Here is a 14,228-nt window from a genome sequence, read left to right as displayed (position 1 = left end):
TAATCTGCAGTCCCTGGGCAGAGAACATGTTCCAGAGAAAAACAACAGCCACGTGATACAGTAACATAAGATCTGTTGTATAAAGAGCCTAGAGCAAAATGGATTTGCTATGTGCTAGATGAAAATTCAATAAGTGTTAGCTTGCCAGATTGAGAAAAGACAGAAAAAAAGAACCTAATCAATTGGATAACTCTTAGGGCCTGGACAGGATGAACACTTCATTACAAACAGCAACAGTGTCTGTGCCTGCTCGCACATGCATACAATAACAACTGTATCTCACGTGCAGATTTGGACTGTGATCCTCTGAAACTTTCAATTTCAGAGGTCTAAGAGAATTCTTTGGCCTTCATTGTTTTGTTTTATTCAATGTCAGCCGTGAAACCCTGTACCATTCCAAATGTGCATTCTACTAAATTTACATCGGGTGGACTGAAATCATTTCGTTTCAAGGATGATCAGTGGAAATCAGATGCACCTGAGCTCAAGTTTGAGTTAAGAAAGGCTGCAAAAGGTATATTTAAATGTTTATTTTTTTAATTTATCAAAAATATCTGAAAACAAGCTTTTACTTTGTCATTAAGGGGCTGTTTGATATCACATTTCAATCCATACTAATAAGCCTGTAATGTGACAAAATGAGGAAGAAGGAAGCAAAGGCTAGTACCAGAATATTTTCTGGATGCACTGCTAGCCCTGCTGAAAGTTCATCTGCCCAATTCTCCAATTCTGCTTTATAAGGAACTTTGTAAAGACGGGTACTGAATGTGTCACCTTCTTTTACCATATGTTCAGCCATCAAGAACATTGTGCATTATTTTCATCCTGAATCTTAGAACCACTGCGTGTATCAAGAGCGTTAAATCCATCAAATTTATAGGATGATTAATTACTAAAAACAAAACTCTCTTCTGACACGACGTATTTCTCGATGACCTTGTCCGTTTTCTTTTTCGCCAGCAGGGGGCGTCCCTGAACCGTCTATGCGCGCGTCATGGTGGGTGTCACGTGACGGCCTGCGGCGCGCTTCGCTGTGCACCTGCACGGGGAGCAGCGGAGGAGGCGGAGTGGAGTTTGGATGCTTCGGTGGAAACAGAGCGAGGCTGACGTTTTCCAGTCGGTATCGGTGCAACTTCTTTCGGCAAGTTTCTCCAAAGAACTGTTGGGATATTTCACACAAGGATGGAGCTTTCGAACCCCCGGCTTTGCTTTCTGCTGTTGAGCCTCCTCCCAGGTAAGTTTCCAGACAACCACACGAAAGCTGAGTACTTTGATGATTTTTTCCCCCTCAGTAAAAACGACAACAGAGCAAAAAAACAAAAAACAAAAAAAAAAAACAACAGGGCAGTCCAACAGGATGGTCAGTCGTTAGCCTCTGACTGTTAACTGCTTTCGTCGAGCTTTGACTAAGTGCTTAATTTTTGGAGGGTTTTGTATCAGTCGAAGTTGATAGTTGCCGTTAACTAAAGCACATATAAATGTAAACTAATTAAATGACTCCGAAGGGAGAAACTGGGAGTCAAAGGTCGATTAGTTAGCTAGTAAGCTCAAACAAGCGTGCTATCAAAGTGAGGTTTAATTGAAATAACTGTTGTAAAGTTTGATTTTTAATAGGTCTGCTATTTATTTTGCCACTAATTCCTAGCCGTCCTACAGGAAATAACGGAACGAAATTGAAATTCGGCAATTATTTACATTTCTCCGTTTTATCCTAATCAGCCACCATGTTAAAGTTACAGGGTATTGGATTATTAATTTGATCAGTTTCTTTTGGTGGCTGCCTTCTACCGACTACTTTAAAAATGTATTGATTTATGATAGCAGCTAAAACGCCAGGACTGTTTTTAATTCAATGTCACAAACGTCTGCATCTGTGCGATGTCTTTTGGTTTATCGTTCGCTGGTGAACACAAAAGCTTGATCCGCTTTTAAACCTGTGGCTGGAGGACTTCAAAGTGCTGCTTTTTTAGTCTGCCATCTGCCAGCAGTTTTAACCCACCCCTCCACCCCACCTCTCCGTCTCTACCCCCTTATCCAGTCTGAAATCCCGGCTTTCATATCAACTTAAATACACGTTTGCTCATGTTGGCAGATTTATTTTCTCTGCTGGTTTAAATGATTCAGAGGAAGAAAGTCAGCTATTTAAAGTTTAATGATCAGCACCGTAAAGGGATTTTTGTTGGCTCTTGGCGTTTCTGGAAGTGCATTGTGTTGTGTAAAACACCTGATTGGATGATATATATATATATATATATATATATATATATATATATATATATATATTTCTTCTTGTCCCCTGGGGATTTATCTGTGCAATTTTGCCAGTTTCTAATCAAGATCATATGTTTCAATCAATCAAATCAGATCCTTTTCACGTTTTATTTTGAAGACACATGGTGTTTTACTTTGAGTTTCTAGTCATCATTCATGTGTAAATCAAACAAGCTTTAGGTAAAGTTTGTCACCAAAAGAGCAATGTTTTATTGTCACATTTTGTCATTCTTTTGTTTTTGTGTTTTGAAACATTGTCCATGTGCCTTTGGTGAGATCACAGCATAAAACAACTAATAAGCGTTCTTTGCAGCTCATCTCGTAATGTTTTTCTTCGACTTCCTGCAAAGGTAGTGACTTCATGCAGCAAAACGTTTGAGGTGTATCTTAGTATGCTAATAGCCTCTGGAGTTGATTTGATTTTACCCAATTGCTAACGTTTGGCTGTCACATATGTAATGCGCAGGCCCTACTGGGAAGGAAGCTATGCTAGGAAGCTTCCCGAAAATTGCGTGTGCCGTAAACATCCATCCCCCACTGCGAAAAGAGAAGTGCAGAGCCAGACTACATCTTAGCCAATGTCTTTAAACATTAATCTTGTTCTGACTTTCAGTGCTCAATGTTTGGAAGTGTAGCCAAGACTGACTGAATATCTTCATTCACTTTGTCCACTTCCAAACTCCAGCCCTATAAGGTAGACTACAGCTCTTAAACAGTGCGCAAAATTGACGTCATCTTTCACAACTCCTTCTGTTTGCTGATTGGATAGGATGAAATGTCTCCTGAGGAATCAAATTCAGTGGGAGAAATCTCAGACAAAGCACTGAAGGGAGATGAGAATCTACTGGAATTGCATACACTATGCAAGATTTCCCACAGAAAACTTGTTAAGCCCGGTGGTTCGGGCGCTCAACAGCAATTCATCCAGCTAGCCACCATGTTTTTGAGGTAAAATTTTTTTAAAGTTGACAGGAAATTTGAAAATATCACTTGATAATTATGTGGTATTGGAAGATTAATACCTGAACATCAACTATAAAATCTTAACAAATTCAAACATAAAAAAAATAAAAAATACATAAGCAATGCTAAGCCTGTTGGGGGCCCAAGTAAAGCCTGGTGGCCCCCCAGGCTTATAATACACTGAGGGAAAGCCTGCTATGCATATTTGGGGAACATTTAGCACCAGTCAAAACCCATGGAAGAGGTGTTAAGAAGTCAGACTAGATTAGATTATAAATGCTTGAGAATTAGCTGAAATTGATCAAAAGTGGCTAATCTGTAGTAGTCTTTACTAACGCCACCTGGTCAATGCCTCGTGTGATGTCATTGACGCAAATACCCATGAATATTTTTCTTCGGTGTGCTTTTAAGAGACTTTGCATTGTGTAAAATGTGATGGTTGAAATCTACAGACAGGTAGGTTGTTTTTATTGATGGTGTGCATTTGTTAGTGTAAAAAAACCCCCAAACTTGACTGGTATCTTTTAATGTTTAGCACAGTTAACCCATTCTTTGTTTTTAAAACGAGCAAATACACAGCTTGATCTCATTAGTACGGGCGTGGCATTTAGTGTGCTGGAATTTGAACTGAAACCACACAATCACTCCTCCCTCTGTGAAGAATAGAGTGAAACATTAGCCACCCAGTTGTCTTTTGGCTTTAGTTAGTGATATGTCATGGTGCATGTTGAACTACGGGAGACTTCTGCTGGGTTAGCCACCGAGCTACAGACAGGGGAGTTGCATTCCAGCGGTCTGACTCAGTTGCAGAGTCAAATGAAATGCAGAAGTTCTTTGTTACGGATCTTTGAGCGCATCTCTGCATGTACCAGTTCCGGTTATTGTGTGTAATATAAGGCCAGCAGAGTGTTGCTTTGAGTCTGTCTTTGTCCCATGATTCATATTGTTGTGTCCACGCTAGTTTGGCCTCATTACCATCTTAATAGCACCATGGTCTCGTTATGTGAGCTCCGTTCCACTTCGGCAGACAAGAACAAATAGCTGCAGGACTCATGGCATTCTTCTGACTTGGCTTTGAAATGAATGGTGATGTGGAGAGCCCTCTTTAATGGCTAAACAACAAGTGGAATATGTCTGCTCCATTTTTTTTCCTGTCGATTTGTTTATGCGACGCAAGATGTTGACAGAAGAGCTGAGGCAAAATGGCGGGCAAAAAAATTGAATTTACTGAAATAACCAGACATGGTTTCTTTCCTCTAATTAGCTGCATGTAAACAATAGAGATATAATAGCACCAGCAAATAGTTTTTCTTCCAGCTTAATGAAACCGAGAGAAACAGAAAAATTAGTCATACTTGGGTTCTTAAGTGAGTTCCTACAGCGAAGCGTCAGTAGATGGGACGTTTAGTGGAAAACATATGAAAAATAGCCTCTTCCACATGTTAAATCCAAATCCTTACTGCTGTTGTTTTATTGCCTCCAATGAGGGAAGAGCACATGTCTGCTATGGAGAGAGAGAGAGAGAGAGAGGGAGTTTTCTTCTTTTTCATATTTGTCTATTCTGGTTGGTGTGCTGGTTAAAAACTGGATGAAAATCCAAATACTTCTCAAAAAGAAGATCCTGTAGGAAGCACCTCTGGTGTTTCAAGAGACAACTTGACGTTTAAGTCCATACTTTTAGTTGGGGCTGGGCTATATGCCTTCAAATAAAATCTTAGATTAGTTTTTTATATATATGTATATGTTTCATACCATTTTCTAAAAAAAATTACAAAATGTTAGAATTTATTTATTTTTTTTCCATTTCATTTCAATCATTCCTTCTATAAGTTGACCTGAATTCAAAATGCAAATAAATAGAAGCTATAAAATGCACTTGTCAAAAAACGATTAAGGCCTTGAGCCTAGCTGACAGCTCTCTGAAACCAAAGAGGTACTTTGGTGGAAAAAAAAAAAGTAATCTTCAAAAACAGAAAGAATGGACACATTAATTACTGAAATACCATCATAAAAGGCTACACCTGCTTACATCTTAACACTGTTCTCTTTGGTATTTATCAGTTTGCTCACTGTCTTTTTTGTGCTCTGGGAACAAACAGTTTTATTGTTTCTAATCTTCTGGAACCAAATTCAAATCTTTTCATACATACATATGTTTAGTGAATATTGGGTTGGTTTTTATTAAATCCAAATGCATGATGGTAACGTAATTGGTCATCTTGTGCTAACACAACCCATTTTACATGAAGGCGCACAGCAGTTTGTCCTACTAACAAAGACGAAACCTACTGGTTCCGTTGAGTAAAATCTCAGTTGTTGAGGTCGGCTGGGAGCAGATAACTTGCAGATACGTCAGAGCTGTAAAAGCTTGGTTTGGGCTAAACCAACCCCGTGTCGCTATCTCCCTCAGTGGTTCGCTCTCTGTTCAAAGGCAAGCCTTTTGTGTTGCTGCACACCAAAATATTCTGCATATAGAAAGAAGAAAAGACAGTTCATAGATACATGTTTGCAGAGCTGGTATGTTGATAGCGGTTGCGTTTTTTTTTTTGCTTGGGCAATCTGCAAAGCAAATTGCAAGCTTTGTAGTCCACACTTGCTTCACTGATGAAGATCTGCCCTGTCAGCAGTTTTCTGCATGGAAAGTCCTGCCTCCTAACATCCTCCTTTTAGATTCACTTCCCATGAAACACCGCTAGTTGGAACAGACCAGAGTGGGAGTTCATGTGAACTCTGTAACATTTTGGGGAAGATTGAATCCCTTTAAAGCGGACCGACCGCAGGTGAAGTTGTAACAATGTTATGTGATAAGCCTAAAACCAAAGCCCCTGGCCAGCTAACCGGTTGCCTGGTTACTACTTCAAAAAACAAGACACGCACATCCAGGGAGTGTACTTGAGTGTGCTCCAATTGCCTAAGAAATCTACCCTCCCCCTTGTTCGGTTGTTTGTTGTGCAGTAGATGAAGCTCTTATATTATTTTAAACAATCGGACGCCTTTACTTCATAACTCTGCTTTTGTCCCTTTTGCAAACTACTGCCATGTTTCCATGACGGAATAACTCCTAAAGACATCGGGCGGAGATGCATAGCAGTGAATTTGAGCCCTTGTCGTTTGGCCTCATGCAGATGATGGTAACAACCGGAGGTCAGGTTCACCTTCCATCATCCGCTGCTCGTCTCCTGTCGGCTGAAACATGTTGCTGCTGCAAACCGCCGAACGCCCTCTCCACCCAGAAACCCCTTGTCCTTGAGAGCCAAGCGGGGACGCTCAGAATCGGATTACACTCCAGGGACAGCGGCCCGTCCTCTACGATCTGATGAGGGGGGACAAGCGCACATGAATATTCACAGCCTCAGACGTTAATATTTTAGCATGCCAGGCTTGTCCTGTTCACCTGTGTGGAAGCGCTAAGAGCAGATCGCACCCTCACTTTGCTGCATTACCCTCAGCTCTCTCTCTCTCTCTGTCTCTCTCCCCTCCACCCTCCATTTCATATCTGGATTACTGAATGGACAAATTACTGCCTTCTGGAGCTTTAGGGAAGGTGATTAATAGCGCCGCTTGTTTTGAAGTGCAGCCACTTTGTATTCAGAGCTCATTCCTTCCTTACAGGTAGACGGGAAAACGGCTTTCCGGGGCTGCTGAAGCTTTTTGTGGGATGCCTTGGTTCCGCTTTAACCTCACCGTCTTAAAGTTGGTGTCAGAATGACTGATCGGTCAAGACTTTATACGTTTAGCTGCATCCAAGTGCTGCCAGGTATTTGAGCCTCCATGCGTCATGAGTTAGTTATCCACCATGGGTTTTTTTCTGGCTCTCCCAGCCAGCTGGTTTATTTTATTCAGCTGCTTTCCTGAGGGTTGGTGGTATTTACTTTCCAATAATTCAGAGAAAAACAGATGATTCCCTTTAGAAATTGATAAGTGGGGCTCTATACTGTCCAGACTTTGCTCATCTATTTTTCTGCTGAGGTGTATAATCACACTTTGTGACGCATTCTACTTGGTTCATTAATACAGCGGCACTTTTTGACTGTGGCCTACCACCTCAGGGTGTTTTCACGTCCGGGACACTTGGTTTGATTTGGGATCAAAGTTGCAATGTTTTTACATTTCCAGGTGGTGCGTTTCTTTTCACCTTTAGAAGAACCTGTTCCTCCTCCTCACCTGTGGTGGCGCTTCACCAAGAACCACTGAAGGAAACGACACGAAAATCTCTGAAGACACTGAGCGTATCTAAAATGTAAACAAAACTTGAGTGAAGTGAGAATTTATAATTTAGCGGTTGTAGGATTCTCTTTAGTCTTCCTACTAATGATAGAATTGTACGTTTTTGTTTTGATTGTATACCCAGAATGCTCTGCGCTATAGCACGCTTCTCGATTTTAGTGTCGTCTTCTTCAGCTTGGCGTTCACATTCGAACAGCACCAGAGTTCACTTTGGTCTAATCAAGACCTATGTTTGTAGGCAAACTAGAGTTTGATTGTGCCTTCTCACCTCCCCAGTTTAACTTCACACTCCAGGCAAAAACCTAGAGTCCAGTTAAATCAAGCAAAAGAAAGCTTTGTTTCTGTTTTTTGACTTTTAATACTTTATATGTTGGTCTAACTTCGTGTTTAACACCACTAAGACGTCTAGTTATTCCAGGAGACTAAAGTGTTTTTTTTATCTCGCATGAAAAGAGACACTATATACTTGGAGTTTCTTGGGTAGTATAGCAAAAATAATATTGTAGGGCATAAGCCTGTTAACAATAATTCAATTAATTGCATGATAAATTCAAACGGGTTCTATAATTTCCATTTTCATGATTACTTTTCTTTTGTCTGTTTCTGCCAATAACTGGATGACAAAATGCTTCAGTCAGGTGCGTCGATCTCAACTGGCCCGTTTTTTGAAGGTCAATTCTTTTGTTTTGAGACTTCAGTATCCATTTTATTTGTTGCTTTGATGACATATTTTGGATGTTTAAAATCTCTTTTAGTTCCAGAGTTAAATGTTTGTTATTAATGAAAACTTATTGATCTTTAAGAGGGGATACTTGCATCATTTAGCTATTACTATATTACTGATAAAATGGTCTCAAAAGAACAATAATGTCGCTTATCACAGTATCTTCTCGGATAATTTATTGTCTAGCAAAATGTATTGTGACAGGCCTATTAGTATACTTGCATTAATATACTTGCATACTTTCTGATATCTTTTTGTGCAAATCTTCCATCCGCCCATGTTTGTTACGGTTCCCTGAGCTCCGGCAGCCATATGTTGGTAACATTTTTTGGGTTTGTCCTTGTACCAATTAGGAAAAGAAGGACTGGGAACTCTGGAAATTTGTGATTGGAAAAACAAAATAATTGTGAGAACCAAAATATGTTGAATTCTTGTATCTAACAAACATCTAAAACAATACATTTTAAAAAAGTTGTTGAAACACTCAACTATTATATGAAAAGATGAAAAATATGGTGATAAAAATATATTAATGTTAGCTTTAAGTGTTCATCTTTTAAAAGATATCTGTTTCCAAACATTCAGACGTGTTTATGAATCTGCTTTCTAGCTTTTGTTCAGTGGCCTACTTAGGGCAGCATAAAGAGAGAGAGAGAGAGTGTGTGTGTGTGTGTGTGTGTGTAAAGGTTGTGTTTTTAATGAATAAGACATTGTATCTGAAATGTGTGATAAACACCACAGCCTTCAAAGGTCGTTCTAACCTGCAGCATCAATGCACCTCCTAAGACAAAAAGAGATGATAAATGATGAATTACACGCTCAACTTTTACAGCGTTTTAAACGGAGAGAGATTTAATTGGCCGATGCCTGGCGGAAAACAAAGACCGGTTGCAGGTATGAGATTCCTCAGAAGCGTAATCTGACAGCAGGAGCTGTTTGAATCCGAGTCTAGCAGGGATGGGGCAGAAAGATGGGATCTAAGGATTGCGGAGGGACTGTCTGTCATTTAAAACAAGGTCAAAGCACGGCCGCTCGCCCCGCCCCGCTCTCCTGAGTCCATTGGTCATCATCACTGTGTGGCACTGTGAGGGTGATAAACACCCCCCCAGCACATTCATCACTTAGCCACTACATGCCCGACTCTGAAGCTCCCACAATGCCCTCTGCTCCTAATGAGGAATAATAGGCCTTGTGACAAATATGCTTCTCTCTGGGGAAGTATTTTTTTTAAAATATATATACTGGTTTCATATCTAAAATACTTATAAGCTGGCTGTTCCTTTTCTGCGCGTTTCATAAAAAAAAAAAATACTACTTTAGGGTTTTGAGAAGTCTTGATTGTACAAAATCTGACTTTTAGTTTGTAACATTATGTAATAGTATTGTTGACTCAGCTCCTTCAGACTAGCCAGCAGCAATTGGCAAACACCTGGTGAAACTGCGCATCTGCTGAGCTCACTATAGGAGCTACTTCTCAGTGCAGAGTTGGTGAATTCAGTGTTAGTTAACAAAAGAAGCGACATTGTGATGACTTCCTAAAGGTGTAGTTTCTTAAAGAGACAGAGGCCCAATTTCAAGGCATTAAATATCAAAATCAAATTTCTTTTCAGTCATATTTAATATATGCTGTAATTTTATAACAAGTGAAGGTAACATAATTACTTTATTGTGCTATGTGCCTCAAACACATAATACTGCCCCTTTACTTGTATATGGAAAGTTTATCATCATTGCAGTATTGATATAATGAAGTTCTAGGATTCCTGTAAATATTGTGTAATTATACACGTGATGTTACTCTCTCTCTTGGGTTTGTGTCTCCCGAAGCAGATTTAAGTGGTTACTTATTTACCACAAATCTTGTTGTGACATTCACTAGCAGTATGGCATATTGCATATTTTCCGTCTAATATCCTTTAAGAACTCATCAAAATGCATGGTTGTGTATCTCAGAGATCCACTGATGAGAGATTTATGACTGATTTTCTATCTTCAGTGTTTGTGATGTTTGACCAGTTTTACTTTATCTGCAAAACCATCCAAAATATTCTTTCAAGCACAACAGCTGTGAGCAGTCAATCATTTTAATCAGCTTTTAACAGAGACAATGTTCTCTACTGTTGATTTAAGACTGTTTTTTTTTGCAGATTCAATTAAAGCAAGTGTCAGTCTTTCCACATTTATGCAGTCGTCTAAATCAAGGGATTTTTTCCAAAGGCAGAACCTCCTGAGTTGAGCTACTACCAGCTCTGAGCGCAACTAGGAATGCGTAATCAAACTCTGATGCGAACCAAAAAAGGAAACTCTAACCTTCAAACCTAGATCTCACTTTGGTTGAAGTGAACTCTGGTGCGGTTTGAATGCACATGTGAATGCCAAGCAGACCGGAGACTTCTCCAAAAGCAGGAAGTGGGACAGGGCATTCTACCAAAACAAACGCAAAGATCTAGCGTTGGCTGGAGAAATGACTCATGGTCTTAAAAAAGAGAAATCCTACTCCCACTAAAATCCGACACAACTCTATTTTTGTTTACATTTTGTGCGCTCATGTCAACTTTGGGGGTTTGCGTGTCATTTCCTTCAGTGGATCTTGATGCAGCGCCACCGCAGGCGGGGAGGGGAACAAGTTGTTCAAAGGGTTTGGATCGTTTGACGCAGCAAACCAAACCGGCTGAAAATATAACATGTTCCAGTTTTGGTCTCCAATCAAACCGAGTCTACAGAACTATCAGGCATGAAAACACTCCACAGTCAGATGAACTTTTATTGACATTTTTGTTTGTTTTAGTCAATAATCTATGACCATTTTGTATCCCTCTGATGTCATCTTCAGTGTCAGAGTGCACAGACAGAACCAGGTCTCTGGGTTTAGACCTGCAGACAGAAAGTAAACATTTACAGCTATTGGAAGCAGCTAGTTATTTCCCTGTGCTTTAATGACGCTCATAAGCTGAGCATGGGTGGGGCTTTAAGCAGCTTTCGCGACTGTGTTCATAAATGCACTTTGATGTTGTAACAGGTTTTAGTTGGTGATGATAAGCCCTGGTTGCAATGTGAATCATGAATAGTAGTTGACATGACAACTCGCTCACGTAACCAATGGCTTCTGCTTGCTTCAAAATTCATGATAACATCAAAACCTGAGACTAGAGTGGAAACGAGAGTTCAGACTAGATTTGAAGTTCAGAAACCAAAAAAAAAAGAAAAGAAAAATCCTTTAGGGAAGTTGAAATCAATCTGAAACAGTGTTTGACAAGATGTGAGCGTAACTACATGGATGTGTAGAAACTCCCTAACCTCGTACCGAACCTGAACTATCCTCATGTCTTCAGTTCTCTGGGCTAGGCGTCTCGGTGTGAAGATGCTCAGTGTGGCTGGCAGCCCCTCAGGGTGCTGCAGCTGCAGTTGCTGGTGTGCTGCTTCCTCTCTGCATACCTGCTGGGTAGGTGTCAGCTCAGCTCTCCACAATCCCTCAGCCTCTGGTAAATTATCTGTTGTGGAGTGTTTTTCTGCACAGCGTCGTGGAGAGCGGGTGATAGAAAGAAAAAAAAATTCCCTTTATCAAGAAAAACAGGCTCCGCAATTTATCGTAACGCTGTGTTTTCTTTTTAATTATTTTCTTTGCTCCAACTTCCAAAAAGCATAGTTTTTCAAGAGGTTAGCATTGTGTAATTTATGGTGTGTATCACATTTTATCAGCTGCTGTCACAGAATGGGTTTACTCGGAGCTGAGTGGCGCAGGGCAGGGTTCTGTTCTGTCCTCCAGCAGAATGAGCAGAAGGTGAGGTGAATTGGAGGGAATAGCAGGTGGGGGTGAAGCAGCTGTTGAAGTAGCCATTTTTAGCACTTCAGCTCATTGAAAAACATTACATATAGTTAACTGCAGGCATGCTGAAGAAGGAATACAAGAAGTGTGTGCGTGTGTGTGCGTGTGTGTGCGCATGTGTGTAAATTCTTTATTGATTTGTTTTTACATGGCATTTTTAGATGTATTGCAAGAATGGACATTATATTATCCACATTAAATTAATGTTTGCTGTAAATGATGCCTGCTAATGTAAACTTACTGTTTTCTTACAAAATATTTACACATAAATTGGTTTTAAAATTAGATTTAATAGTTTATGTGCAAAATGTTTTCTAATGTAGTCTGAATTATATTAGGAACAATAAAAAATTGATTAATCACTGATCTTATGAATGAATTTGTCACTATACTCGTATGCAATGGGAAAAAATATAACCAGTGGCCATGACCATGTAACCCCGTCATTTGTTGCCTTTATAACAAAATCAGTGCTGAACTGAAGCCTTTACCTGCAACAAGATGAAATACTATTAATATGTTCTTATTTCTGTTACATGTAGCACATCTGTCTTGTTTTGAACAGTTAACGTTTTCAGAATACCTCAAGGGTCGGTGTTGGTTAGAAAGTAGTTAAAATGTTTTTAATTCTTTTTGTAAATGTGAGCCTAGAGTAGAAGAAACATTGTGGTATTTGTGATTGAAAAATGTGACCACGACATTCTAGGTAACATTGCAACTTTCTAGAATGAATTATTTTCACCCTAGTAGTTAAAGCAGTGTTGACATTTTCTGGTTACCGAGGTGACCAAAAGTGAGCCATTGTGTCTCCTTTATGTTATCAGAAGATGGATTTGCAGCAGTCTGGGTTTTCCCCCAGAAAACCTGCAATGGCCGGTGTTAGGGGCGACAGGTCAGTCCACCAACGGCCCACCATGTTTATGCATTAAAAACATGTTAAAAGCTAAAAAAATTCAGAGTGCACGAGCAGACGTCTTAATTTGGAAATGATGGTGTGTGAGACCAAAGGCCGGTTGCAGGAGTATCCCTATTGGTGCGCACCCTCTTGCACCCGGTGCAGTGTGTTAACTATAAACCTAGCTTAGCTGGTCTTTACTGTCACTGTTACTGGTGTATAAAAAAAGAAAAACTATTTAAAGTAAACAAACAACGCATAGCCTGATGGGAGTGCAAATAAACTGCCAGGGTTAATACACTGAGGGAAACCCTGATTATGACCACTGGAACGTGAAGTGAATATTTAGTCTTCAGAGTTGATGCATTTGCTCTTTTGGGCTGTACACACATACTTCAGATTCAGAGCTTATTTCTTCTTTTCAGGCAGAGACCTGAAACTGGTTTTAAAGGTTGCTGCCAAAGCATTTTTATGGCACCCAGATTCTGCTTTGACATCCAGATCAAAAGTTGGGGTGCACCCAATAAATCGGCCCCAATTTCCTTAATTTTGAGAGATAGGCAACCTTCTTTTGACCCTGCTGATACCACTGTGTTCTTCAGCTGCATTTATTTTAAATTCCAGCTACATTTACATTGATGGCATGGGTTTACTTTGCTATTATTACCTGGTCGTCATAGTTGAAAATTTAAGACTGGTTGCATTTCTTTAACTAAATTCAGGTTTTAGTTTGTACCAGGAGTTTTGGATCATGATTTCTATGGGCCAGAGTGCATGCTCTGTCAAAACCTATGAATTTAGGAATTTGACAGTGGTCAATATAGCTATCAAAAGTAGTCTGAGGAAAGGAGTATTGGTGAGTGGCTTCAGGTTTCATTGAGTGCCAGCGGCTCTGTGTGGTTCAGTTCAAAAAGCTTCTTCTGTGTGTGATTGAAAGACGCAGTAGAGTCTGTCTGCTTTGTAGCCACAAACCAATCCGGGTCTCCATAATGTAATGCCTGATGGACAAGTGTTCACGTTTGAATAAGTAGACCCACAGACAGGCAGCAGAGCTGCTGCTGCCGCCGCTGAGTTCTCCAAGAAGCAGCTGTTAAGTGTCTTAATAGAGCCCATGTATAATTCATAGGCACACACATGCATACATACACACACACACACACACACACACAGCTTTGTTGGATGACTGGCTTTCTCCAAAGTGCCAATAATTAGAAAAATAGTAAATCTACCGCCCAGTCACCGAGCCGCTTCCAGCGACGCAGCTTTCTTTTATAAGGTGTGCGAGGGCATTGCCTTCACATTTAATCGCTCTGAGACAGATG

At 40.1% G+C, this 14,228-nt stretch overlaps 1 protein-coding gene across 1 annotated transcript in view; it reads left to right on the top strand.

Moving 5' to 3' along the window:
• The first annotated feature begins 1,011 nt into the window (after window positions 1-1,011).
• The window catches only part of cxadr (CXADR Ig-like cell adhesion molecule), a 53,402-nt gene continuing 40,185 nt past the window's right edge, over window positions 1,012-14,228 (top strand). Inside the window, exon 1 of the mRNA XM_007557986.2 lies at window positions 1,012-1,234. Coding sequence (XP_007558048.1) covers window positions 1,183-1,234 — 52 coding nt within the window. The 5' untranslated portion in view covers window positions 1,012-1,182. The remainder of the gene's footprint in view (window positions 1,235-14,228) is intronic.

Source organism: Poecilia formosa, unplaced genomic scaffold (assembly GCF_000485575.1).
Source record: "Poecilia formosa unplaced genomic scaffold, Poecilia_formosa-5.1.2 Scaffold93, whole genome shotgun sequence".
NCBI lineage: Eukaryota > Metazoa > Chordata > Actinopteri > Cyprinodontiformes > Poeciliidae > Poecilia > Poecilia formosa.
This window is presented reverse-complemented; position numbering and strand designations above follow the sequence as displayed.